At 54.3% G+C, this 27,158-nt stretch overlaps 2 protein-coding genes across 3 annotated transcripts; one reads left to right on the top strand and one right to left on the bottom strand.

The window, feature by feature from the left end:
* Positions 1-23,215, top strand: Glis2 (GLIS family zinc finger 2). 2 transcript variants are annotated; one of them, XM_057775651.1, is made up of 7 exons: positions 1-506; positions 15,304-15,525; positions 16,329-16,501; positions 17,847-18,023; positions 18,106-18,239; positions 18,322-18,440; positions 19,905-23,215. In XM_057775651.1, the coding sequence occupies exons 2-7, from the start codon at positions 15,354-15,356 to the stop codon at positions 20,693-20,695; spliced, it is 1,566 nt and encodes a 521-aa protein (XP_057631634.1). In that variant the 5' UTR covers positions 1-506; positions 15,304-15,353; the 3' UTR covers positions 20,696-23,215. The 2 variants fall into 2 exon arrangements, with proteins under 2 accessions (XP_057631634.1, XP_057631633.1); XM_057775650.1 differs by having other exon boundaries at positions 18,319-18,440.
* On the bottom strand, positions 23,114-27,158 carry Pam16 (presequence translocase associated motor 16). The gene is made up of 5 exons (XM_057775652.1): positions 26,926-27,158; positions 24,864-24,948; positions 23,789-23,925; positions 23,468-23,533; positions 23,114-23,273 (listed from the first exon to the last, which is right to left on the bottom strand). Exons 1-5 carry the CDS (start codon positions 26,926-26,928, stop codon positions 23,187-23,189), a joined length of 378 nt encoding a protein of 125 aa, XP_057631635.1. The 5' UTR covers positions 26,929-27,158; the 3' UTR covers positions 23,114-23,186.

The following is a 27,158-nucleotide window of genomic DNA, read 5'->3' as shown; positions in this document are numbered from 1 at the left end:
CGGGGCTCCCTCCCTCCTTCCCGGTGTCCGCTCCTGCTGCTGTCCGCCCTTCCTCCCCTCCCCCGGCCCAGCCGGCCGCCCCCTCCCCCAGACGCGCACGCTCCGCCTGGCAGCTGGCGCCCCGGGCCTGGGGCCGCGGTGGCGAGAGGGGTTTGCAGGGAGGGCGGGAGCGAGTGAGCCGGGAGGGAGGGAGGCCGCCCCCCGCGCCCCTCCTCCTCGCCCTCCTCCACGGCCGACGGTCCCTCCTCCCGCCCCCTCCCTCCTCCTCTCTCCTCCCTCCCTCGCAAAGACATCCCCGCACGGCCCGGCCGCCGCGGCCACCTTCCCTGCCCCGAGCTGCAGATGTGGCGGAGCGGCCGGGCGCCGGGCGGCCGCGCCAGGGGAGCCCGCGCCCCGTGAGCCTCGCGCCCGGGCCCCCTCCCGCCCCGGCCCTCCCCCTCGCCCGCCCCCCGCTGTCCCCCGACCGCCGGAACCCGCAGCCGGAGCCAGTCAGCCCGGCCGCAGAGGTAGGAAGCCCCCGGGCGTCGCGCCGGGAGGACGCGGACCCAGCTGGGGTCTTGCCTACCGTGCGGGGCCGCGGGGCCTGAGGGTCGCCTCCCCTCGCGCGTCCACGCCTCGCCCCGGGCCATTGTGAGCCCTTGCCGAGGCCCCTGCGCTCGCTGGTTTGCGCGCTCCCTCCCTCGTTCGCTCCCTGGCTGGATCCTTCGATCTCCGTCTTTTCTCCTCCCTTCCCTCCTTCTCTCTGGAGGCCGAGCCGAACTGCGGCCCGGCCCGGGGCGGGCGCAAACTTCAGTGGGGAAGTTGGGCGGTCTCGGTGGGGGTGCGCTGTGAGGTGAGAGGGGGCACCCGGAGCCTGGGCATGAAGTTGTAAAGGGCATCAGGCAGCCGCCTTTGCTCACCGGTGCGCCCAGATTGTTTGGAAGGTGCCCTCCCTGTCTGGGGAAAGTCGTCTTACTGCCCTTAGCAAGCCCTGGGAAAGGCAGGGAGTGGGGCGTCCCTTGTTTCAGCACTGGGAGCTGGAGAACTGTCTAGCGTCTGGTCCACTCCTGCAAGGTGGATAGAAGCAGGTGAGGGACCTGGCAGGATGGGGAGGGTGAATGATTGTATCTTAAGGGTGGGACTGGAGGAGGGGGCTAGGCAGGTGCATTCCCCTCCAACCAGGAAGATTCCTGTGCCTCCCCGCAGGCCCCCTGGGATGGGCCTGGAGTCCGGGCTGGCACCTGGACGCCTTGGCACAGTGCCCTGCCCAGTAGGGTACTCAGGCCACAGCAGGGTAGCATGCTGCCTGTCTGCCTATCCTGGAGGGCCCGCCCAGCCCAGCCAGAGGGTGGCCGGGAAGCACTGGTTGCAAGGAGTTGCCCAGCCCTGCCCTGGGGCCTGGGAAGCTGGAAGGGATGCTGGGAGGAGCCCTGGGCCCCCAGCCATCACAGCCCAAGATCTTGGCTCTAGAGGGAATTCTTGACACCAAGGGGGCAGCCAGGACAGCCAGTGGCCCTACCAGTGCCTGAGCTCCCATGGGTCTTCGTCTGGGCCAGGGTTAAGCCCTCAGCCTTGGTCCTCTGTGGCAGGTACCCTGCACAGCAGCCTCCCAGCTGTTCTGGCACCCTGGGGGGAAGGTGGGGCTGAACCAGAGCCTAGGGAGACAATTGATATCTTTGCTAGCTTTCTGAAGCCCCTAGGCTCGGGGAGTGTGACCACTTCAGCGTGCCCACCTCTCCCCAGGCTCCACTCTGGTGGCACAGTACCACAGCTGTGTCAGCCCAGCCCACACATCCCTCTCTAGTGACCTCAGAGCCCTCCCTCTCGCCTGCCTCCTTTTTTCTTCCCCGTGGGCTCAGGCTGGGCCTCACAGCTGGCCCTGGCCTGTAATGGGGGAGGGGTTGCACCTGGGGGGGTCTCCTGAGACACCCCTTGCTGAGCCCAGTCTAGCCCATTTCATAGCCCATTCCCAGCTCAGTACAACCTTGTGTGCTGCCGCCAGTCAGGCAGGAGGCAGTGCCAGGCTTTGGTTTTGTGGGTGGGGACCCCTTGGAAACAGCCCTGTTTTTTTAGCTTTTCCCCCTCCCCCTTCTTTCCGGAGCTACCATTAGTGCTGACCCCCTGACCCCCTATGCCTGCCTGCCCTTCCCTGTCTGTGACCCCTGACCTTTGGTGTTAAATCCCTCCAGCTGGGGCTCTCCGGCCCCAGAGTGACCCTAGCCCCAGGCCCCCTGGGGCAACTCTCCCGCTCTTGGCTCTCTCTATGCAGGGACACCTGCCAACCCTCCCTCATAGATGGGGGGGATGGGAAGCCAGACAATGAGTCACCCCACTTCCAGGCACTACTACTTTTGGGGTCAGTGGCTTTAGGGGGACTTGCTGGAGCCAGGACACAATCTGTGTGAAGGGTGAATGGGAAAAAGCTCCTGGCCAAAACACCCTGTTTTTGTGTCTTGGGTTCGAATCTTGGCACAACCACTACCTTTTGGGTGTTCTTTAGCCCGGCTCTTCCTCTGTCCAGGCCTCAGTTTCCTCATCTGTAAAACCAAGGGTCAGGCAAGGTGAGCTTTCTGAGCCCTAACAGTAGGTTCATCTGTCAGTGGGGGCAGGGAGAAGGGCTACGTCCAACAAAAGCTAACTCTCAATTATCCGTGGGTGGAGCCAGTATGAATAACTGGATGCCACAGACATCCCAAAACCTCATTTTAAACAATCGTGTAAACCTCGTCCCCACAAAGCTTTTGTTTCTAAAAAGCTCAGCTGCAAAAGGGTAGCCATAGCCATTTCTTCTGTGCCCTCTTTCCTTAGTGGGAATACCAGTGAGGGGCTAGAGGGCAAATTGGACACCAGGGCCCCTCCTTAGGGCCTGGAGAGAAGCTGGAGCTCACCTCTGCGTCTCAGGCTCCCCTCCAAGGCTAGCCCAGCCTTGGCCCTATGAAGTGGGAGGGTCCGCTGGCCACCTAAATTGTTCCAGGGTCTGTGCTGGCTCTGGTGTGGAGTGAAGAGTGTGTTTTTCCTCACGACATTTTCCCATGCACATTTCTGTCTCCCCAGCTGGATTCTCCTGGAATCTGAATTTCCCACTTAGGGGAGAGGGCGGTGCCAGTGCTGGGCAGGGTTTGGGGCTATCCCAGGATGAGGGAGGAGGGTAACAGCTGTGACTGGGGGACCAGATGTTGAGGCTGGGGCCTGCAGTTCTGCTTTTTGGGAGGCATTTGAGGCTCTTTAGGAAAGAAGGAAGGCTGGGGGCGGGGGGGGCGTGCGCTATGCTCCTGGCTGGATCCCCCATCTTTCTGTGCCTCTCTGTAGGTTCCACTAAAGGTTCCTGCATCCCAGGGGAAAATGAGGTGGGCTCTTTACCTAAGTGGGAAAAATGGATCTCAAAGGACAGACCATCAATCATGGCAGAGTGAGGGGCTAAACCTTTCCCAGGGCTGCCCCTAAATTCCTTCTCTGTTCACTTATGGTGATTGGAAAGCATCCTTACAAGGTGCTGAGTGGGGAGGGCCCTTTCCCCTTTCAAGGATGATAGGGACTCTGTGGCTGACGTGGGTAGGTGCTAAGTGTGAGGGACCCTCTCTTACCTGATACAAGGGTCTCTAGGGCAGAGCATTGGGGTTTCCACCCTCTGCTTAGAAGCCCCCTCCTTCAGGAGTTGTGCAGCATCCCCATACTGAATTAGAATCCAAGCATGCATATGGGGACTCACCTCTCAGAGGACACCAGAACAGGTGACTGTCCCCGTTCTGGACGTGTGGACGGCAGCCTCAGCAGTCTTGTGGGACACATCTACTGACCCAGTGTGTTTTTGAGGTGGCTTCACTGAGCCCTACCGTAGTGAATTTTACTACAAGTGTGGCCAGGTTGGGGACTGGGCATTTTTAACAAGCACCTCCCCTGCTGGTTGGACAGACTGAGCCATTGCTCTGATCTCAGGAACAAGACAGAGCCTGCTGGTACTAGTAGTTGGGGTGTCTGCAGGGAAAAACCTGACTGTCTGCCCCACACCTCCCACCTTACCAGAGCCATCCTTCCTACTCTGGCTAATAAAACATGGCAGACGTCCCCAGGTGGGTCGGGTTGAGGGATGGGGTGCTGATCCCTCCTGAATATCTCTTGGAAAAATCCAACCAGCGTACATGCCTTCCACTGGCCAACTTGACAGAGACTGCACCCTCACCTGCAATTGCCAAGTCTGTGACAGGCCCATTAATCCCAGTTTGGTAAGTGAGGGAACTGAGGCTCAGGATGGAAAAGGACCAGCGGGCATCTGCATCTATGAGAAAGGGCATGTCAGCCAGTTTCCTAGTCTGGATGTAGCTGGGGCCTTGTCCTCAGGCAGCTGGGACATCTTTCCCCGAGAGATGCCCCCCATCTCTCCATGGGAGATGAGTGACAGAGAGGAGAGGCTAGGTCTGGCTCTCCTCCCCATTTGTGGCCTGCTTGGGGGCAGAGGGGGAGCTCACAGGTCTTCCTAAAAAGGCCTCTAGAAACTTCCTTTATAGCCGGTTGGCCCCCTGGGAGTTCAGAGGTTCAACCTGGGTGACCCTTCTGGCACTGCAGCTGGGACACCTTCCTTTAGGAATCTCCAGCCTGGGCAGCCACAGTCCTTGACTGTGCCTGTTCACTGCCCATCCCCCCAGATAGGAGGGGGAGGCCCTAGTTAGCTGGTGGCTGGACTGGGAGGGGCATGAGGGTGGGAAAGAGTCTGCTTCAGGAGCAGGGGCTTCCCATCTGCTCCAGATGCCCCTGGTGGGGGATGGGCAAAGGGGCTGAGAATCTTCCAGTGCCACGACTGTTGTGGTGAGGGAGCAGCAAAGGCCCCTCAAGTCCTTTGTCTTGGATGCGGGAGAGGCCAGGTAGTACCCAGCACAGGGAGGGGTCCGTGTGTGCCTTTACAGATGGCTAGGAGAGGGGACGCCCATCTAATAGCCCTTGGTGTCTTCTTCCAGTCATGGCCAGGAGTGGGTGGGAGCCCAGCAGAGGCTCCTGGAAGCTGCTGAGCCTTCTGAATCAGCCTGGGCTGGGAGCCTGCGGGAGAGCAGTCCCTGCCATCAGATAGGATTTCTATGGTTTCACCCAGCAATAAAAAGGGGAGAAACTGAGGCTCTGAGAGCTTTGGTGACTTGTCCTGTGGTATCTTGGTGTGGGGGGAGGACAGAAGTCATCCCTTTCTGCCTAACTTACCCACTCACTCTACAGAAGCCATGGAAACCTTCAGACCCATCTTCACCCACAAGGAAATGCCCCAGAAGGGGCCTGCCAGACCCAACCTGATCCAGCGTCTGGGGGGCCCAGGGTCTGTGGAACCGAGCAGGGTAAGGTATCCTGGCATCTGAGACTGACCATGACCCATGAAATGCTACTTCAACCTGGAAACTGCCCAGTTCCACTCGTACTTCCCAGGTCTGCTCCCAGGGTCCTCTGCGTCTGACTGGCATATCCCAGCCTGCCTGAGCCAGTTCTCCCTTGAGCCACACTATTCTTCATTCAGAGCCCACATGGCCATTTACAGTGCCTCAGCCCCAACTGTGGTGCCCCTCCTCCTCCTCTCATCCTTCCTGTTCGTCCCCCTCTCCCTCCTGAGTGGTGGGGACCATCTCCACAGACCTTACATCAGGTTGGGTCTGGCAGGCCCCTCCTGATAGCTATTTCCTTGTGAGTAAGGATGGATTTGAAGGCTTCCCTGGCTTCTGGATTTGCTTTGTAGAGCTAAGTGGGTAAGTTAGATGAGGAAGGGTATAGGGTAGAGACCAGCGATTGTACAGTGCGGCTACTGGTGTGGCCTAGGGTAGGTGGGAGTCCCGGGGATGAAGCTGAGGAGTTGGGTCCTTTTGGTCATCACAGCTGACCAGTAATGGCAATATCGTCTCTCCCCTCCTCAGCCCTTTTTCAAGTCTGTACCTGATCCCAGTGTGTGCCCCAGATATGAGGAAGAGACCTCTTGCCCTTGGAAGACACTTCCATTTGTAGGACTTAAGGTACCCTGAAACCTACCACCTCCCCTGATAATAGATACACAACTGAATTCACTCACTCAGCAAACATCCACCCAAGACCAAGTGCTTGGAAAAGGAAGTTCAGGTGCGGTAGAGCCGTGTAAGGAAACAGACCTGGATATTCTATTCTCTTTAGTTAGTTTTTCGAGACAGGGTTTCTCTGTGGCTTTGGAGCCTGTCCTGGAACTAGCTCTTGTAGACCAGGCTGGACTCGAACTCACAGAAATGTGCCTGCCTCTGCCTCCCAAGTGCTGGGATTAAAGGTGTGCGCCACCACTGCCCGGCTCAGACCTGGATATTCCAGAGTGTCCCATCTCCCAGGTGTCCAGGCTAACCTCATTCTTTCACAGTGGGGCAACTAAGACCTAGGGTCTTGCCTTATATCAAATTAAGAGATAACTGGCTTTTCCACCCTATATCTCAAGGACTTCACATCTCTGCTCAGTTCGTTTTGGGAAGAGGATTCGGTCCTGGGTCAGCAGGAGCAGGGCAAGGGTCAGCTGGAATGATCTTCTGTTGGTGTATGTGTGTCTTCATGTTTGTGGGTACATACGTGTGTTGTGTGTGCAGAGACCAGAAGCTAATCTTGGGTGTCATTCCTCAGAAGCTGTCCATCTTGTTTTTTTTTTTTTTTTTAAATATTTATTTATTATGTATACAATATTCTGTCTATGTGTATGTCTGCAGGCCAGAAGAGGGCACCAGACCTCATTACAGATGGTTGTGAGCCACCATGTGGTTGCTGGGAATTGAACTCAGGACCTTTGGAAGAGCAGGCAATGCTCTTAACCACTGAGCCATCTCTCCAGCCCCCACCATCTTGTTTTTTGAGATAGGTCTCTGATAGCCCTGGGAGTCACCTGCTAAGCTCAACTGGGTCCCAGAGATCTGCCTGTCTGCTTCCCCAATATTGGTATTGTAAGCACGGGCCGTTATGCCTGGCCTTTGTCACATGGGTTCTGAGGCCTGAACTCTGGTGTGTATGCTTACATGGCAAGCATTTTATCAACTGAGCCATCTCTCCAGTCCTGGCCATCCCTTTTTCTTCCTCAGTGGGCTCGGAGCTGCCTAGGAGCCGCAGTCCCTGCCCACTTCAGGCCTTTCTTCTTGAGGGAGGCTCCTTATGCTAGAGAATGCCTGAAGCCGAAGGTCAGTGGCAGAACACAGGACCTGCAAGGGTCAGGCACACTCGGCATGCTTGAGGGCTGGCGACATCGTGTGTGGTGTTAGTGATGCATTAGCTAGACTTGGGCCCAGGGCTGGCATGGCAGGCCTCTTAGCGTTGTTGGGTTTGGTGGATCGCCGTCCTTCAGCAGCAGGTGGACCTTGTTCAGGTAGCTCTAAGAGACTGAGGCTGGAGAGGCTGTGCCACAGAAGACATGCTGAGGAGGGGGTCAAGGAACTTAGAGCTGCAGGGGAGTGGGGGTAGCTGTCCACTTGATACGCAAGCCTCAGGCTTTTAGGGAGTTAAAGGTTCTAAGGAAAGGCTAAGGGTAGGTGGCTCTCAGCTGAAGGGGAAGTGGCACTCTTTTGTGTAGAACACTCCGTGGCTCCTCGGTGCTCCGCATCTTCCTGTCCAGTCCCTCTGCGCCTTGTCTTACACTGAATCACAGACAGACTTAACTGTCTCTCGTCACTGTAGGCTTTGGGGGACGACACTCCTGTAGTGCTGTGGGGCAGCCTTGGGCTCAGGAAGACCGATTTGAATCCTAGCCTCACCATGGTTTGCAAGCTGTCACCTTGACAGTTTACTTTAATTTAGAGATGGGGAGAATAGCACCTCATTCAAGGGCGGCAGGATTTCTTCTCTTTTTACAGTCCTAGCATTAAACCCAGGGTCTCCTATGGGCAGGCGCTCTACCCCTGAGCCACTTTTACTTTTTAGAGCAAATATAGACTTAAGAAAAAGTGGGGAGCCGGGCGGTGGTGGCTCACGCCTTTAATCCCAGCACTCGGGAGGCAGAGGCAGGCGGATCTCTGTGAGTTCGAGGCCAGCCTGGTCTACAAGAGCTAGCTCCAGGATAGGAACCAAAAGCTACGGAGAAACCCTGTCTCGAAAAATCAAAAAAAAAAAAAAGAAAGAAAAGAAAAAATGGGGCAAAAAAAGAAAAAGTGAGCCTGCTGGTGGTAGCACACACCTTTAATCCCAGCACTCAGGAGGCAGAGACAGGTAGGTCTTAGTGAGTTCGAGGCCAGCCTGGTCTACAAAGCAAGTTTCAGGACAGGCTCCAAAACTACACAGAGAAATCCTGTCTCGAGAAACCAAGGGATGGGAGGACTGAGAAAGAACTCCTGAGAGTAAGAGGGCTCCAAGGGAGGAATATCCCTTTTTTTAACCTTTTTTTTTTTTTTTTTTTTTGGTTTTTCGAGACAGGGTTTCTCTGTGGTTTTGGAGCCTGTCCTGGAACTAGCTCTTGTAGACCAGGCTGGTGTCGAACTCACAGAGATCCGCCTGCCTCTGCCTCCCGAGTGCTGCTGGGATTAAAGACGTGAGCCACCACCGCCCGGCTAATGGTTTCTTGAGACAGTGTTTCTCTGCTGGGATTAAAGGTGTATGCCACTACCACCTGACTTTTTCCTTTTTTTTCTTTTTTCTTTTCTTTTTTTTTTTTTTTACTTTTTAAGACAGGATTGTACTGTGTTGCCCACACTGGCCTTGGTTTCATTCTGTAGTTCAGAATTTGTAATCCTCCTTCCTCAACCTCCCAAGCATAGGCAGGCAACACCAGCTCCAGCTCCCAGGTTTGTGTCGTTTCCCGCTCCCCCCCCAGCCCTGGCCCCCACCCCACGGAGCTGTGTGCCCCTGACATTGTTTCACTGCCTGTGTATCCGAGCGACCTTCAGGCCTTGTTCCATCTGATTTATCCTGGACCCCAGCAGAGAGCCTGGTGTTGGAATGCATAAATGAGTGGGGAGGGAAGGACCAAAGTCCAGAGCCCGCCTTCACCCTCCTGCTCTTGAGTTGGCAGGTGTGCTTGTTCACAGTAGCCTGTGTCTGCCCAGGGTAGTGGGAGAGGTGGGCCACAGGTATGGGCTGCCTGATGTGTTCATGGGCATTGCTGGGCTTGGCTTGGGAAGTCATTTCCTTGCCTTTGTGGATCAGTCACCCATACCTACCTGGCCTCATAAGCAGTGGCACCTGCCATTGAAGCCAAGGACTGGCCTCTATGTACTGTTGTGCACACATGTGTCTGTATGTCTGCTTGTCCACCTACTGCTCATCTAAGAAATACTGGCCAGTACCTGTGCTGGCCTCAGAACACCCTGATGAGTGCACACACACACTGTCCCCGCCCCCACCCTAGAACAGCAGTGTAGCAGTTTCGTGGGTGTTTGTTTGTTTTGTGGGACAGGGTGTCACTATGTTGCCCATGCTGACAGAGACCTTTCGATCTTCCTGCCTCCACTTCCTCAATGCTGGCATTGTAGGCCTTTGCGACCACACCTGGTCTGTGCAGTGCTGGGGATAGAACCCCGGGGCTTTGTGCATTCTAGACAAGCACTCTTCCAAAAGAACTCCATCTCCAGTCCCACAGGGCAGTTCTGCCTATTCTTGACCTTGCTAACTTGCTGGGTGTGTACCCCTGTCTGACTCCTTGCTGCCCACCCCTCCCAGGGATTTCGGTGGCCTTGTCCAGCCCTGTGTCCTTCCCTTCCAGCCTGGCAGGCGGTGTGGGGGCTGCTTGGCTGGCTTGCCTCTGGCTGAGGCCCAGGTGCAGGCTTGCTCATGGACCCATACCCCCCCATCAAAAGCTGGGCAGACAGGAAAATACCAGACATAGTTGTGCAAAGGTGGCTGCAGGCGGGCAGGCAGCAGGAGGTGGGGGCCCGAGAAGGGGGCCCAGAGCCACCAGAACATTTGGAGGCTCCTTGGCTGGACAGACCTTGCTGCCAGAGGGCCACATGCTTGCATGAGTGGATGTGGAAGTGGAGGCTGTTGCCGCAGGACAAGGAAGCGCCGTGTGCCCCCCCCCCAGAGGCTGATGAAGGGTGCAGGGGGAGCAAACCTGTCAGCCTTTTGTTTCAGTTCTGGGTGACCTTGGTAGATTCACAGTGCGGGTCACCCCCAGCCTGGGGCAGAAGTGAGAATCTCCAGGGCTCTTAGTTACTAGCATCTTCCATGTGCCAGGCACTGGGCCAAGGCCTGTCCCATAGAATGCCCTGTATATCTGGGATCGTTATTGTGGTGCTTGAGTTACCAATGAGGAAACTGTTCTGTGGAGGCTTAGAGAGTGACTGGGACCTGTCTGAGGCCACACAGCCAGAGGAGGCTACAACCAGATAGTGGGATGCTAGCTTTGCTCTGTGAACTCGCCATAGCCAAGTTCTCTGCAAACTGTGTGCTCGGACGCTCCTCAGACAGTCCCCAGTATCCTCTAGCAGAGAAGCGTTTGGATCTGGATTGGTTGTCTGGGGACATCTGAGTTTTTGAGGTGGTATTTGTGGGCTAGGTGCCCCTCTTGGGACTCAGAGGGGGCTACACCTAACCATGGGTTTCCAAGGAAGGCAAACCCCAAACCCTTCCAGAAAGTGCATTGGCTCTGGTCTCTTCCTTAGGCCTGGGGAGGCCTCTGACCACTGCATCCTTGCAGGGCCACTTAGTGCTCAGAAGGGCTCCCCAGGGAGGGCTTCCCCTGGTGCCCCCCCAAACCCTGTGGTCACTCTACAGGACAGTAGAGGTCCAAGGCTCTCCAAGGAGTACAGCCAAAGTTCTGGTCTGGAATGAGATTTTAATGTTTGTGGGTACATAGGGAGGGCCAGTCCTCCTGGGGGCTGTCCTTATAGACTTGAGACTTAAGCAGTGGTATTACTTAGGATGGGTTTAATAAGTGCCTCTTGTGTGTCTAACTGTTCTGTACATTGAACATTACATCCCACCTTAGGAAAGAGGAGGAGGGGGTCAGGGGACATGGCAGGAAGCAGTGGAACAGGGTTGGGGCTCCATGTGGTCTGACCAGTGTTTGGAAGCCTGCCTGCTGCCTGGTTGGGAAGGGGGCCCTGAAAGGTCCTGTCCCTGCCATTGCCTTCCAGCCTCCCTCACTGGGCGGCCAAGGAGGGTGGAGCTCTTGGCCAGAGTAGGGAGCACAGCCGGTTCCCAGGAATGTGGGGTTACGGGCAGTTTGCTTTGGCAGCATTGCTGCCTCGGCTCTCCCAGCCTTCTGGTGGCCCCCCGACCCTGTCGTCTCTTCCAGTGCCCCACCCACTGCCTGCCCACTGCCTTTCCTGATTCTGCACCTAGCTCCAGAAGCCCTCTGGATTGGGAGGTGGTGACCAACCTAAGCAAGTCCAAGGACACAGGAGGGGTGATAAACCCTGTGACCCAGGGCAGGGCATCTGTAAAGTCGCTTGAACCTGTTACCTGCTGTAACAGATGCTGGCATGTTAGACCATCAGCCACTGGCTGGGGCAGTCACTGTGATAGGCACCATGGCTTTGGTCTTGGCTTTGCCACCCATGATTACAACCGGGGGCAGGTACTTCCCCCAGTCTTCAGATTCCTAGTCTGTAAGAGTGGAGTGCTAAAGTAAGGGTCCAAGTTACCAGACTCGGAGACACACACCAGGGCCTATGTGCGTGTGCTAGTCCAGACTGACCTGGAACTTACTGTGAAGCTAGCCTTGATTTACTGATCTAACTGCCTCCGCACAAGTGCTAGTATTATAGGCATGTGCCACCATGACTGACTGCATCTTGGGCCCGTGGCAAGTTCTAGGCTGGGTTTGCTATAGCTCATCAAATGAGCAATTTCAAGACTACCCCTGGTGAAATGGCGTGTTCTTCATTAGTCACACCGCTGTGAGGTAGGTGGACAAGGATACAGACCCCACCTTGCTGAGATCCTAGTCTTTTAATGTTTGCCAGGGACTGAAGAACTATCTAGCATAGGTAGCCCTCCCTCTTTACCCCTCCAGTCTCAAGGCCAACTAAATGCCCTCTCTCGGGCAGAGAAGAAAGGACATCATCCTGAGCAGGATTCCAGTCCCCTTCTATTAGCTTGGTGACTTTGAAGCTTGGTTTCCCCAAGAGGAAGGGATGGTGGCAGATAGGTCTATAGGGGGCCGGATGCCCTGCAGGAGCTGCAGCTGGGGGCCGTCTGCTCAGGGTCAGCAGCGGGCACACAATAGCAGTCTTTGTCTTGGTATGGCTGGCGGGGGGGGGGGCACCAGCCCACCCTCAGGGTGACCCCCCCCCGTTGTGGGAGGGCTGTCCTCACCCCTGCCGCCCCGGTGGTCCTTGCTCAGCCAGCCCCCTCTCGTGCTTCCTCCCTCACTGCTGCTTCCTTCAGCTCCCTCTTTTCTAATTAGTTCCTTTTGCAGCTGGAGGATCCTCTTGGAGCCTGGGTCATGCGACCACCTCTTTGAGGGCTCCCTTTGCAGACCCATGCAGGTGGGCGTGTCACAGGGTGTACCCAGCCTACCCTGAGTGAGCGCTGTGAGGTGCAGCCTTTGCTCAGCGATTGCAGCTGCACAGTCAGAACAGGGTGTGAGGCACTCAGCCATCCTGACCAGTAGGGAAACTGAGACCCTAGTGGTTTCCCCAGCAAGGTTGGGATAGTGACGGGCTAGTGTGCTCCCTGCCCCTTGACATTGCATCGGTGAACTGGAAGAAAAGTGGGGCCCCTACCCCTGTGAACCACTAGCTTCCTGAGACCCACTGATCTCCAGAATTCTAAGGGCAAGCAGCCGGGTCGTGGCTGGGGAGGCAGCTTTACCTTTTCTGGGTCACCGCCGCCGCCGCCCCCCCCCCCCCCCCGCACCGTCCTTGTTCTAAGCGTTTAAGTCTGGCTCTGGAGGGGCTGAACCGCAGAGGCTGTTTAGAAGAGTGGGGGACCTGCCCCTCACTTGCGCCTTCACCTAGCTCAGTAACAAAGAGCAAAGCTGAGCTCAGACCTGCTGATGCTGGTTGGGAATGGGAACAGGGAGAGGTTGGCCAAGGTCAGAGCATGAGTGGGGTCATAGGCCGTCTACTCCCTGGGGGGCTATGGGTTGGAAAACTTGTGAGACTCCTTGGGGCGTCTCCTTCCTCCTTTCCCAGGAGGGGCTGCGGCGCCTGGGCTGGGTTCTGGCTTCCAAAAATGACCCCCTACCTCCCTTGGCAGAACCCAGGGACAGGAAGTGAAGGGGTGTCCCTGGAGACTGGGTCAGCCAATGGGGGGGGGCAGTAATTGGCGTCCCCTTTCCTGCAGTGAGTGCTCCACCCAGGGGGGGGCGCTCCTGCTGGGGCCTTCTCCAGTCCTAGGTGAACACTGCACTGTTCCGTGGGGTCCCCAGAACCTGGTGACACACCAGTGGTTCCTCCTGGGCTCCCTCTGGTGGGAGGACAACATGGAACAGGAGCAGGTGCCAAAGGATCCTGCTCGGCTGGCACTCTGACTACAAGTCAGCACTTGGGTTACTAGCGCAGGCGCCATGCCAGTGATCTTCTTTTTTCCACGGTGGCTGTTGGGGGCAGGGAGGCCTGTGGCCTTGGGCCAGAAGAGGGACCAGGCCACCAGCCCTTCCTGGCTCCTGAATTCTTAATCAGCATAAATATTTACTTCCTTCCTCCCCTTCCAGGCTCCCAGCATAGAGCAGCTTCAGGGAGGTTGGACTGGGCCTGTGTCTAAAAATAAACAGGTAGAGAGACAGACAGACAGACATAATGGGCTGCAGGTCAAGCAGAGGGCAGCCTTTGCCTAGACAGGAATGGACAAGCAGGCCCAGGACCACCCATCACTGTCACCTACCCATCTACCTAAGAGGATCACCAAGGTGTCAGTGAGGACAAGTGCATCTGACAACTTCAGTGGGGACAAGTGTGGACCCGAATCTCAGTCAGGAGGGGCTTCCTGTGCTCCAGTAAAGCAGCCTTGTGTGCCCAGCTCCCATGGAGCCACTGTAGTGGGAGCTGGGGTTATGTCCTCACAAGCAGTATCTCAGGCCAAGGAAGGGAATGCCCTGAAGGGTGGAGCTTGTGGGAGGCAATGGGAAGCATGTGCAGGGCTGGGATGCAAGTGAGGACCTGGAGAAGAGATGGTTGGGATACGGTGGCTGCCTGCTGCCTTGCTCACTCCTGTAAGGGCACTTTTCTTGTTGCACATGGCTCCCACAAGCCCCCGAGGATACGCTCAATAAACTGCTCCAAGTGTTTCCCAGGTAGTGGCTTTTCAGCCATGGCCACTTTTTTTTTTTTTTTTCTCGAGACAGGGTTTCTCCGTAGCTTTGGAGCCTGTCCTGGAACTCGCTCTTGTAGACCAGGCTGGCCTTGAACTCACAGAGATCCACCTGCCTCTGCCTCCCGAGTGCTGGGATTAGAGGCGTGCGCCACCACCGCCCGGCCACTTTTTTTTTTTAATTATTATTAAATACAGTGGTAGAATCCCATAGCGTGGTTGTTTAGTAAAAATATTCTCAAGGTGTGACAATCTGAAAGTGAACAAAGGCAGGGGAAACAAGGAGGGGGTTTCCCATGGGCAGAGAGACTGCTGCTGGAAAAATGAATTGAGTTTGGTGTGGAAGAGCTGGCCATGTTCTTAGGTCAGTGGAGCCTGTGAGTCCACCCATGGATATGAAGATTACAACAGTCAGAAATTGTACAAGCTGGAGGAATATCACAGTATGGAGTTATAAGAATATTGTTACAGCTTTTTTAAAAAAATACTATCTACTGTCCTTTGCTGGTCCTGACAGACTGTATAGCTGGCGTGGCCACAGTCCTCAGCCGCCCCCTGGTGGCTTGTGAAGGCCTAACCTCTGTCTTACCTGGAAGGTTCAGTCCTTGTCTTGACCCGCTCCCACGGCCAAGCTTTGCACAGCCTGCCTGGGACAGGCCCTCAGCCTGCTTCCCTTAGAGGTGACATAGGTCCCTGCCCTCAGGAGGCACTTCTGGCATAACGGGTGCTTCATTGGCTACTGAGGAATGCTACCTACATCTTGAAGGATGTTTGTTGCTCCCCAGCCTGCTTTTAGGTTTCTGAATTCAGACTGGCAGGCTTCCCAAATATAGCTTCCCATTCTATCAGCAGTGACAGTTGGGACTTAGCCAGTTAGTTCCTGGGAGATGTAGCTTCAAGTCTAGCTGTTCTGCCAGCTTGTGAGTTCTGTCACTGTGGCCAGTTTCTAACACTTATTCTCACTTTTAAATGGAGACCACAGACTTGGCCTATTCCAAAGGTCTATGGGGAGTGGCAGTGGAATCTTGCACTGTTTAGATGCTGACTCTCCATGATATGCGTGAGTCAGGCCATTCAGGATGTTGTCTCTACTCTGCTGCTTCGAGTTTTACGGTATAGCTAAGGAGAAACCTAAGGTTACAGTGTCACCGCACAGCCTGTGTCCTTCCCCAGGTTCCTGCCTGAAGACCAGCTGGGTACCCTCTCTGACCCTCCACATCACCATGCACTCCTTGGACGAGCCGCTTGACCTAAAGCTGAGCATCACCAAGCTCCGGGCGGCGAGAGAGAAGCGGGAAAGGACACTGGGTGTGGTCCGGCATCATGCTTTGCATAGAGAGTTGGGCCTGGTGGATGATAGCCCCACGCCTGGCTCCCCAGGCTCCCCCCCACCGGGTACTGTTGTCTCCATGCTTGTCCATTCTTCCTTTAAGTGGGTGAGACCTGCCCAGTTTACTCAGTGGGCCTGTGGAAGGATCTGGAAAAGAGGCAGAGGGGGGCAAAGTAGCAGTAGTGGGCCCAAGATTGTCCCTAGACTCTGAGACTGTATGTCTGGTTGAACTAGGTGGTGACTGGGGACAGAGCCAGGCAGATGTGTCTTACAGATGCTTTGTGCCCCACCTACCATGTGGTACTCACCTCGTCTGTCGTACCTTCACCTGGACTTGAGAACCAGTTTAACCACATGCTTGAGATAGAGGAGTCAGCGTACCCCAATTTTCCCATTTTACGGAAAGGAACACTAAGGCAAAACATGACTGGGAGTGAGGTAGTCTTATGGTCTGGTTCCAATTATACTACTTATTCCATGTGTCAGATAAGTCTCATCCTTAAGATGGTACTTGAAATTTTAAATCTTCTGTCTTTTTGTTGTTGAGATGGTCTTGTGTATTCCAGGCTGGCAATGAACTCATTAGGTACACCAGGATGGCCTTGAATTCTTGATCCTTCTGCCCCAGCCTCCTGAGTGTTGTGATTACAGGTATGAGCCACCCCGCCAGCCACATTTGCTGTTTCTGGCAGCTAGCTCTCCTGGTGAAGGTCAGACAAGATGATGATTTCATCACAATAACTGTCCTGTCTGTTCCATGGATATCTGGGTTCCCAGAGTAGTCAAAGATGGTGGTAGGGATCCCAAAGTAGTGGGACTTGGTCTAACAGGACTCTAGCCAGCTTCCCTGAAACATGATCTTCTTCAGGCTTCCTGCTGAACCCCAAGTTCCCTGAGAAGGTAGATGGACGCTTTTCCACAGCCCCCCTGGTGGACCTCAGCTTATCACCACCGTCTGGACTGGACTCTCCAAATGGCAGCAGCTCCCTGTCCCCTGAGCGCCAGGGCAATGGCGACCTGCCGCCATTGCCTACTGCTGTGGTAAGGAGGTGGGAGGTTCTAGAGAGACAGAGGCTTCCTGGGGCTTCTTGGCAAGTGCCACCAAATAGGTGGTTTGAAATGAGAAAGGAATTCTCTCAGTTCTAGAAACTCTAAGTAAAGATGGTGATAAGACCGTGCTCCTAGAAGGCCCCAGGGGCAGGCTCCTTCCTTGCTCTTAGGTTCTGGAAGCCCTAATGCAAGGCATTCACCCCCAGCTGGTAACGACATTTGTCGTGACCACATCTTCAGCTGGCCCCGTGTGTCTGTCCAGGCCTTCCTCTTTGTCAAAAAGACATAAGGTAGCCGGGCGGTGGTGGCGCACGCCTTTAATCCCAGCACTCGGGAGGCAGAGGCAGGCGGATCTCTGGGAGTTCGAGGCCAGCCTGGTCTACAAGAGCTAGTTCCAGGACAGGAACCAAAAGCTACGGAGAAACCCTGTCTCGAAAAATCACCCCCCCCCCCCAAAAAAAGACGTAAGGTGTTGGATTTAGGGTCACCTTACTGTAGTAGGACCTCACCTTAACTAATCACTCCCAAAAAAACTATTTTCTTTCTTTCTTTCCTTCTTTTCTTTCTTTCTTTCTTTCTTTCTTTCTTTCTTTCTTTCTTTCTTTCTTTCTTTCTTTCTTCTTTTTTTTCCGAGACAGGGTTTCTCTGTAACCTTGGAGCCTGTCCTGGAACTAGCTCTTGTAGACCAGGCTGGCCTCCAACTCACAGAAATCCACCCGCCTCTGCCTCCCAAGTGCTGGGATTAAAGGTGTGCACCACCACTGCCTGGCTGAAAAGACTATTTTCAAAATAGGTTATCTACACACACAGGTGCCTTGGATTAGCACTCAGGGTGTCTTTTACGTTGTTATCATCATTATTCATTATTTATTATTTATTCATTTATTTATTTTGAGACAAGGTTTCTCTGTCCTAACTATCCTGGAACTAGCTCTTGTAGACCAGGCTGGTCTTGAACTCACAGAGATCTGCCTCCTGAATGCTAGGATTAAAGGCATGTGCCACCACCACCCCACTTGTTTTTATTTATATTTATATTTTATTTTTGAGACAGGGTCTCTACATAGCCCTGGCTGTTGTAACTCACTATGTAGACCAGGCTGTTCTTAAACTCACAAAGATCTGCCAGCCTCTGCCTCCCGAGTACTGGAATTAAAGGTGTCTTACAACTGGCTGCAGTGATATAAATTAACATTGTCCACAGGAGGGTAAAGTGAGGAGTCTGGCATGGAGGCAGTGGCGGCACACACTTTTAATCCCAGCACAAAAAAAGTGTGGGGGTGGGTCTGGGCCTGCCAGTGGGGTACACTAACAGGCTCTTATCCTTACGCCTTAGGATTTCCAACCACTTCGCTATTTGGATGGTGTCCCCAGTTCTTTCCAGTTCTTCTTGCCCCTGGGCTCTGGGGGAGCTCTGCACCTACCTGCTTCCTCCTTCCTCACGCCCCCCAAGGACAAGTGCCTCTCACCAGAGCTGCCCCTGGCAAAGCAGCTGGTGTGTCGATGGGCCAAGGTGAGTTGGGAGCTGGGAAGAGTGGTGAGGGCTCGGGCGGTACCCTACTTGGGATCAGAACCCTGCCTGCCTGGCCCTACAGTGTAACCAGCTCTTTGAGCTCCTCCAAGACCTGGTTGACCATGTCAATGACCACCATGTCAAGCCGGAACAGGATGCTCGGTACTGCTGCCATTGGGAGGGCTGTGCCCGCCACGGCCGTGGCTTCAATGCCAGGTGAGGGAGCCGGGTAAGGGCAGGAAGGGAGGGGCTGGGTGCCCATTGAGCTGAGTGTGCCTCTGGGCCCTCCCTGGAGCAGGTACAAGATGCTCATCCACATCCGGACTCATACCAATGAGAAGCCACACCGATGCCCCACCTGCAACAAGAGCTTCTCCCGCCTGGAGAACCTGAAGATCCACAACCGCTCCCACACAGGTAAGTTTCTCATGGAGGAGCTAGGGGATGCCAGGGAAAGACCAGAAAGAGGGACAAATCGCATTGTTCATGTCCTGCTCCCCTTGTTTGAGACAGGGTCTCATGTAACCCAGGCTGGGTCTAACTGTGTACCAAGGGTATCTATAGACTCCTAATCTTCCTGTATTCATCTCCCAAATGCTGGGGTTATGGGTGTGGCTTTCCTGTTACCTTGCAGGCCATTTGCTGGGGAAACCCTTACATGGATATGATCTTCTAACACCACCTTAGGTCTGGCAGACTGGGTCTGCCTCTCTTCATTGTACCCCTAGCCCCATAGACCCACACACCTTATTTTAAATTACTCAATTAGTACATTGAAAAGAGCAAGCTGGGCATGGTAGCACAAACCTTTAATCTCAGTGTTTAGGAGTCAGAGTTCAAGGACTACCTGATCTATGGAGCAAGTTCCAGGCCAGCAAGAATTATATAATGAAACCATGTCTCAAAAAACAAAAACAAAATAAACCAAAAGGAAATAGGTGAAATTAAATTAATTGTAATTATGTATCCTATGAAACCCAATATATAAAAACATGTCAGCAAACCGAGGCATGGTGATGAATGTCTGTATTATATTCCCAAATAATGAGGAGGTTGAAGGGGAGAGTTGAGGTTTTTTGTTTGGTTGGTTTTGGTTTTTCGATACAGGGTTTCTCTGTGTAGTCCTGGCTATCCTAGAACTCATCTCCTCGAGTTCTGGGATCAAAGGCATGCCCCATAATTGCCCAGCAAGCTCAGGAGTTCAAGGCCATCTTAGCCAACGCAGTAAGAGCCCATTTCAAAAAATTAAAATGACCAAAACTAAACGGCAGAACACTGAAATCCTTCCTTTCATACAAAGTCTCAAGATCTAGTGTGTCTTAGCCTCACAGCACATCTCCTTCTGAGCCCAGGTTCATTTCAAAGGCTGAGTGGCTACAGGTGGCTCCTGTCCTGATCAGCATAGTGACTTGGTGATTCAAGCCAGATAAGGTGGTGCATGCCTTTAATCCCAGCACTTAGGAGGCAGACAGATCTCTGAGTGCAGCCTGGTCTGCAAAGCTTGTTCTAGAACAGCCAGGGCTACACAGAGAAACCCTGTCTCTAAAAACAAGACCAAACAATAACAACAACAAAATTGTGAGCTGTGCTGTGCAAGGCCACATGAAAGGCCCAGGCAGCATTGTTAGTGCTCACCAAGGGCACATACTCCAAGGTCGAGTTCTGCCCAACAACAACCACAGCATCTATAGCAAAGGGATCTGAAGGGTGTACAGCAATTCTGGCTGCTGTCCTTAGCTGGGCCAGCCTCATGCCAGGTGCAACGACTGTCTCCCAAATCAGAGTCAGAAAGCTTCAGGAGCTCTGGGCCTGGGAGAGGCAAGGGGATAGGTGCCAAGATCTGGCAGAGTTGAGACCCCTCAATGCAGCCCACCCCTACAGGTGAGAAGCCCTACGTCTGCCCCTACGAGGGCTGCAACAAGCGTTACTCCAACTCGAGTGACCGATTCAAGCACACCCGTACCCACTACGTAGACAAGCCCTACTACTGCAAGATGCCTGGCTGCCACAAGCGCTACACGGACCCCAGCTCACTGCGCAAGCACATCAAAGCCCATGGCCACTTTGTGTCTCAGGAGCAGCAGGAGCTCCTACAGCTGCGCCCACCCCCGAAACCACCACTGCCCACTTCCGACAGTGGCTCCTATGTCAGTGGAGCTCAGATCATCATCCCCAACCCTGCTGCCCTTTTTGGAGGCCCCAGTCTACCTGGCCTGCCCTTACCCCTGGCCCCTGGTCCCCTTGACCTCAGTGCTCTGGCCTGTGGCAATGGTGGGGGTGGGGGTGGGGGCATGGGCCCTGGGCTGCCAGGCTCTGTTCTGCCCCTCAATCTGGCCAAGAACCCGCTGTTGCCCTCACCCTTTGGGGCTGGTGGACTAGGCCTACCTGTGGTCTCTCTCCTGGGTGGTTCTGCTGGTAGCAAGGCTGAGGGGGAGAAAGGTCGTGGGTCACTGCCTGCCAGGGTCCTGGGCCTAGAGGACCATAAGCCTCCCCTGGAAAGGACGGAGCGCAGCCGCTCCCGGCCAAGCCCTGATGGACTCCCCTTGCTACCGGGAACTGTACTGGACCTGTCCACAGGCAACTCAGCAGCCAGCAGTCCAGAGGCGCTAACTCCTGGCTGGGTGGTCATCCCTCCAGGGTCTGTGCTGCTCAAACCAGCTGTGGTAAACTGAACCTGGGCTACCCATCTACCAGCTGTGACAGCCCAGCTACCTACTGTGGGCTCATCCCCTGACGAACAGAAACTATTCTGCGAAATAGCAATAATATCCTACTGTTTCAGGGGCCCAAGTGTCTGCTTCCTGGGAAGCTGCAGCCCCAGACAAACTGGGTAGCAAGGATGGTGCTAGCTAGGTCTTTGATGGCTCCAGAGTGCGGACTTAGCTTGGACCTGTTGTCCAAGGAGGCCATGCTTTTGGATGCTAAGGCCTCACTTGCCTCCATTCCCTAGCACATCATTTGGGGGAGGCCTTCCTCTGCCTGTCCTCCAAGGACCTCTAGTCCTGCCTCTTGCTCTGGTACATTCCTCTCTGTGAGCAGTCTGGGCAGGTTGTTATTCCTCCCTGCCTTACTACTTGTCAAGTGAGAAGCCCTCAGTGATCATACACCCATGCTTGGGAATTCCTTAGACTCCTTTCCCTCTGGCACACCCCCTGGAGGGAGAGCAAGACAGACACAGGCCAAGCTACAGGAAAAAGCTGCCTTTTCCTACCTACTGCTATGACAAGGTGTTTCCCTGCTTACTTAGCAGAGAAGCCTGCTGCCAGTGCCCCCTTCTGCCGGCGTCAGCACTGCCAAAGGGTTGGCAACGCTTTCTAAAGAAGGGGTAGCTGAGCACTCACCTTTCCCTCGGGAGTGTACAGGCAGGTTCAAAGGATCATTGCACTGGTCCAGTCCAGCTTGGGTTGGCCTGGCAGGGTTATCCTGCAGAAGCCTGGCTATCCTGTAGCAATCTACACCAGTGGACTACCAGGCTTGGGAAGCAGCTACAGGTTTGGGGGTTACAAAGTCATGGAATGCAGGAAGAACTGATTCATCAGACTGGAGCTTTCTAGAAACCAAGAACTGAAGCCCATGGGTGTGAGGGAGGCTAGGTAGCCAAGAACAGCTCTTGGAGGACCAACTGCCTGCTAGGGAAAAGCTGACTTGAGAGTGGACTGGGCATGTGACAAGGTTGTTTTCTTTGACTTTCCAGTTGAGTCCCTTTCCTGGTGGTGCCTCTTTTGCCCACAAGCTCTATCCAAGCTGGCTCCCCCAGGGCTTGTACTATTCAGAATAAGGTCTAGCACTGATGTAGGGCTAGAAAGCCAAGGACATTGGAGGACTGTAGTCTACAGCTCCATAATGTGCCAGCTTGGGCCTCTTGCTGCCCTCTGTACTATGATGCAGAGTGGCTAAGCTCCTCCTCTCCCCATCTGTACAACAAGAGTTGCTGGGATGGTAGGGTCCTCAGTAGCTCTGTGGTTCCTCTGAGCAGCTTGCCTGTTTTTTCCCAGACTGCCCTTCTGTTTCAGAAGGGTCACCCTGACCTGACCTGCCCGGCTGCTGGGCTTAGGACCCCAGCCCTGATAGGGCTCGGCTGTGCTGGCTCTACCCCTTGAAGGGGCTGTGAGCAAGTTAAGGAGCTGGTCTCCTGTCTTCGGGTCTACCCATGATCCAAGCAGCCTCTTGGCTCCTTTAGGGCCCTAGGCCTTACTTAGGTCCCTGGCTAGGAACTGGGTTTGAGACTCAAGCCTGAGAGCAGAGGAACAGGGCACTGGAAGGTGACATTAGCTCAGCATGTGATTCAGTGATAGACCAGGCTTGGAAGGGCCGGTGTACTTGTCAGTTTGTTGTTGCACATTCCAGGACATCAGTATTTTAACAGGTTCTAAGTGCCTTTCTATTGTAGCTTATGTTTTTCCTCCTTTTGGCTCCATTGCTGTTAGCATAGAGTTTAAAAAAAAAATAAGCTAATGACTATAACAATTTATTTCCTCCATGTGAGAGGAAGTTTATAAAGAAACAATAAAAGTGAGTTGCAAAGATGGTTTCTGCATCTTAGATGTGCCAGGAGCTGGGTCACTTGCTCTGTGCCTGGTCGTGGGCACCCCCTAAAGACCTGGCCTGGAGCTTTCCCCTCAACCTGCCACTCTAAGGAAGAGATCAGAAGGCCCACCCACTTGGGACTACAAAGGGAAGACCTGGAAGGGTAGGTAGTAAGGAACAATAAGATACAGATTATTCTCAACTACAAGGCCCAGGCCTTGGTCCAAGCAAGAGGCTGGCCAAAGCCGCTTCCTGCTACACATGGAACATTCTGACCAAATCACTGAAAGCAGTATGCAACTCCAGCTGGAGTTCTGAGGCTAGGGGTTCTTTATCTTGAGGGAAGGCATGGGCAGACCCTTGGTCTCCTCAGGACTGTGTGGTAGAACACATAGGAGGGAACAAAGCCTCTAACAGATCCTGGCCAGGCTTCTAAAGTGGGTATGTGGCTGTTCACCAACATCCCACCCACCAGGCTGTCAAAGCTGCTGCTGCCCCCTGACTCTTTCACAGCCCCAAAGAGGAAGTGAGCGACCTTCTCAAATAGGAATATAAGCACTGGAGAAACATGGAAAAGACATTTATTACCAAGCTATAAATTATGAGGCAATGGGTGGGGTGGAGTGTGCCCAGCAGTCACGTTTTGGGCATCTGCCCTTTCTTTCTGTCTTCCTGGGCTTGTATTCGGAGTTCCTCATCTAGGCGTTCCTTTGCACGGACAACCTAGGAGGAGGAAGATCAGGCTTTGGCAATCTCTGCTCTTTGCCTGAACCAAGGGCCTTTTCCCTTCCTGTCCCAGGCCCTAACAACCTCCCTAGAGGACAGCAGACTGCCAAGATTCAAACAACTTAAGTAGCACTCTAAGGTGGAAGGGGAAGCCTATGGCTTCCTTTCCTCATAGAATTAAAAGCACTCACCTTTGACTGCAAGTAGAAGGAGCCACCCACGGATTTATCATTCACTTTAAATAAGTGTTCATAATTCTGCGGAGATGAGATAGTGAACATCAGGGAAGGCTGATGGCAAGAGAAGTTAAAGGGCCTGACCTCTGACCCACATGTCATGTAGGAAGCTGCTGTGTCCAAAGGATACAGGTAACCCTGTGGGGATGGCTCAGCTGCTACAGTTAACTGTGTCTCTACTTACACAGCCAGTCTCTCACTGGCTGTGGTCAGAGCTTCCACACCCACCCTCCTCTGCCCATGCAACACAGTCCCGTGACCCATGAGAGGCCTCACCTTCTGGACCTCCTCAGGGTTCAGCTTGGAAATGTTGAGAATCTGCTGGGCCTCCTGGAGGCTGAGGCCAGAGAGGTTGGATGCAGCTGCAGACTGGCGCCCAGCGCGACCCCGAGCATCAGCAGCTGCCTGGCTCGCTGTGGACACATGGGTGTCTGCTTAGCCCCCTCGGTGGCCCAGAGCCTCCCCCAGGCTTCTCAGAGACACTAAAGAGGCACTTCTCTCAGAGCAGCTTCTCTTTAGCGCTGGCTTCTTTTTGGAGGGGAGAGGCAAACATTCCACACTGAAGGGTAAGATGGGGTCAAACTAGGCTCTTGGTCCCCCAATCTAGACCACAAGATGACCTAGTCGTCCCCCCCCCCTTCCTTGTCCCAGAGGCCTAGCAAATTTGAGAGCTTTAAGCTACTTTGGGGACTATGGAAAAACTAAGGGAGGAACAGTAGCGGGTGTCAGAGCCCCCACAACTGGTCTAGCCCGTACCCAGACCACCTAGGGGACTGCTTTCCTTTGGTAACAGTCAAAAGCCAGCAAACTTTCTCTTCAGGTGCCAGATAATAAACTTTTAACCTTGCGGCCAGTTAGTCTGTGTTGGAATTATTCAGCTCTCCGTGAAAGCAGACAGAAGATGGGACTACCTTACTTTATTTACCAAAATGGACTATCACGGGGGCCCATCTGCCCTGGACACTTGTGCTAACCAGGCCAAACTGAAAACAAACCTTTCCTGTATATAGGAATGTCTCAAAATCTGGCACCGCCTCCTCCCATGGGAAAGTACTCCAGCATCTAAGCCGCAGAACTTTACCCAAAAGAGGTCCCTTCATGCCGGGCGGTGGTGGCGCACGCCTTTAATCCCAGCACTTGGGAGGCAGAGGCAGGCGGATCTCTGTGAGTTCGAGACCAGCCTGGTCTACAGAGCTAGTTCCAGGACAGGCTACAAAACCACAGAGAAACCCTGTCTCGAAAAACCAAAAAAAAAAAAAAAAAAAAGAGGTCCCTTCATTCACAACTGACACAACCCACGGGGGAAATCTAAGCTGGGCAGGGCTCCCAGCGTGCAGGGATAGAGTCTTACCTGCAAACTCCTGCCTCAGGGCCCGGGCAAAGGCTCTGCCCACCACCTGCACACCCATCACAATGATCTGGGCCAGGTATTTGGCCTGTGGACAAAAGGAACACCTTGGAGATGTGGGGATGATCTAAGGGCTAACTTCTCTAAACTTCCTTGGGTGGCTCTAAATTCGCTGGCGTGCCCAGAGGTAGACTGGAAAGGCTATAGGGGATGAAACCGACACTGACTTACGGGAAGAAACTGGCTTGAGAGTTAGTGCACAATACAGTCAGTCCCAGACTGCCACCAGTTTAATCCACGCCAAGGCTGATGGCTCCTCTCTGCTTTTGGGACCATCGGGCCAGCGTCCATATTACCAGGGAAAAACAGATCCATCCTAACTCTCCCAAGAATTCAAGCCCCAGGACTTGGAATCTGTCCATGAATACAACACAACAACAAAATCACTAAAGGTCTGTGGTGTGCAGAGAGGGGAGGCCCAGTTCTCACACAGTGCAGATTCATCTCCTCCCAGCCTCGTTCTCTCGATCCTCTCCCCTTACCCTTCCCCCATTGCAGCTGCACTCTTTACTTCTAGGTAAGCTCTCCTGCTTCTTGAATGCTTCATGTCTCCACTGCTCTGAGTTCCTTCACTATGAATACCGTCCTTTCTACATAGATATGGCCAAGACTGCCCAGGCGCGATGTGGCGTAAACCTCGAACTCCAGCCCTCGGGAGCCTGGGGCGGGAGGGTACATAGACTTTGAGGCTAGCCTGAGTTACAGAGCAAGACAATGCCCCAAACCAAAAATCTTCAACACCCTTCAGGGCTTGGCAAAGCACGCTATAGCCTTACTCCCGGGTGAAATTCCTAGGCTCCTCCCACATATACCTTCCCACAGAACTTTTCTTTGCCTCTTTTGGAAGCGTCCTGGGTATTGAATCCAAGGCCTCTCCTGTGGTGGCAAGCACTGTAACACTGAGCTATACCCTCAGCCCTCTTTACTAAAGTATGCAGGCTGCCCTGGAACTCATGGAGTCCACACTAGTTCCGAACTCCTGACCGTCCTTCCTAAGCCTTCCAAGTGCTGGGTTTGCAAGTGTAAGCCACCATGACCACCTGAGAGAAGTTCAGAGTTGAATGTGGAGGACACGTGATAAAGACACAGGGAATCAACACAAGTCCCACTAGATGTCGGTGACCCAGTTACAAGGCAGGTACTATACAGTGGGAAATGTGTAGTCTCAGAACGTGAGCAAAACTGGAAACCAAACCAGGTTCTGACTCTTCTGGGAAAGAAGATTTAGCTTCCTGGAAAAGTTAAATTCTCGGTCTTTTAAGTGTAAAAACGGGGACAAATGAGACAGATTAAATAACAATCTACATACAGCAACTGAAATACAGCCACCTTCCAATAAAGAACAGGCTCTCCCCCGGGGGTGGTGGCGCACACCTTTAATGTACAGCACTGGAGAGCCGAGTCAGAGGCAGGTGGAGCTCAATGAGATGAGTTTTAGACCAGCCTGACCTACTACACAGAACGTACGTGGACAGCCACGGCCTCAGACACAGTGACACCCTGTCTCAAATAAGTAAATAAACAGATAAGGAAACAAACAAATGGCCTCCCCCAACCAACACCTTCCGACCACTCGGGCAAACCTCAAGAACCTGCCTTTTAAAGGTTGCACAGGTGACCTGCATGGTTCCCACACACACTCGGCCACCAGGTCTCGATTTCAGCTTAGGTCCCAGGTCTACCAATTCCTTGGACGAGCCAACTGTCAAAAACGCAGTTAAAAACCGAGCGACATGCAACGCCGGGTCCTGCTACTCAGGAGCCGGCCCACTCTCCAATCCCCTCCTCTCACCGCCCACAGCGGCTCGCTGACGCCGAGGCAGGGGACGCCGAGGCAGGACTTGGCCGGGGGCTTCCTGCCGGCCGAGCCTCGGTTCCCAAGCCCGCGGTCGTCCCCGCCCGAGCGTCAACGGTCTGCGACCCCGCGACACGCCACCGACATTGCTTCCTGTGGGGTACGCGGGCGGCTCACGACTCTGACTCGACCTCCCTTCCCGAGCCTCACCATGGCGGCCGCTCCACCTCAGGGGCACGGGTGCCGCTTCCCGACCCCGTGGGACCAGCTCTTGCGCGGCCGGTGGGTCAGAGGTCAAGGGAGACCGGAGAGCGCGTGCGCGAGGCCGCGGCGCAGTTCCAGGGGCGGGACTCAGACGGAAGTCACCGTGACTGTAGGCGGAGCCTGCCCCGGGGTCCGAAGACTACTGGGCGAGCGACGGGCGGCTCTAGACCTTCGGTGTG

Source organism: Chionomys nivalis, chromosome 7 (assembly GCF_950005125.1).
Source record: "Chionomys nivalis chromosome 7, mChiNiv1.1, whole genome shotgun sequence".
In the NCBI taxonomy this organism is placed as follows: domain Eukaryota; kingdom Metazoa; phylum Chordata; class Mammalia; order Rodentia; family Cricetidae; genus Chionomys; species Chionomys nivalis.
Note: the sequence above shows the minus strand (reverse complement) of the source record. Positions and strands in the feature narration are given on the sequence as shown.

Coding starts and splice junctions, on each gene's coding strand:
- Glis2 (XM_057775650.1), top strand. CDS start 15,354: ATGCACTCCTTGGACGAGCCGCTTGACCTAAAGCTGAGCATCACCAAG. Junction 16,502..17,846: donor CGCCATTGCCTACTGCTGTG/GTAAGGAGGTGG, acceptor CTTACGCCTTAG/GATTTCCAACCACTTCGCTA. Junction 18,441..19,904: donor CCACAACCGCTCCCACACAG/GTAAGTTTCTCA, acceptor CCACCCCTACAG/GTGAGAAGCCCTACGTCTGC.
- Pam16 (XM_057775652.1), bottom strand. Junction 23,926..24,863: donor CCTGAGGCAGGAGTTTGCAG/GTAAGACTCTAT, acceptor ATGTGTCCACAG/CGAGCCAGGCAGCTGCTGAT. Junction 23,274..23,467: donor CCTTCTACTTGCAGTCAAAG/GTGAGTGCTTTT, acceptor TCCTCCTCCTAG/GTTGTCCGTGCAAAGGAACG.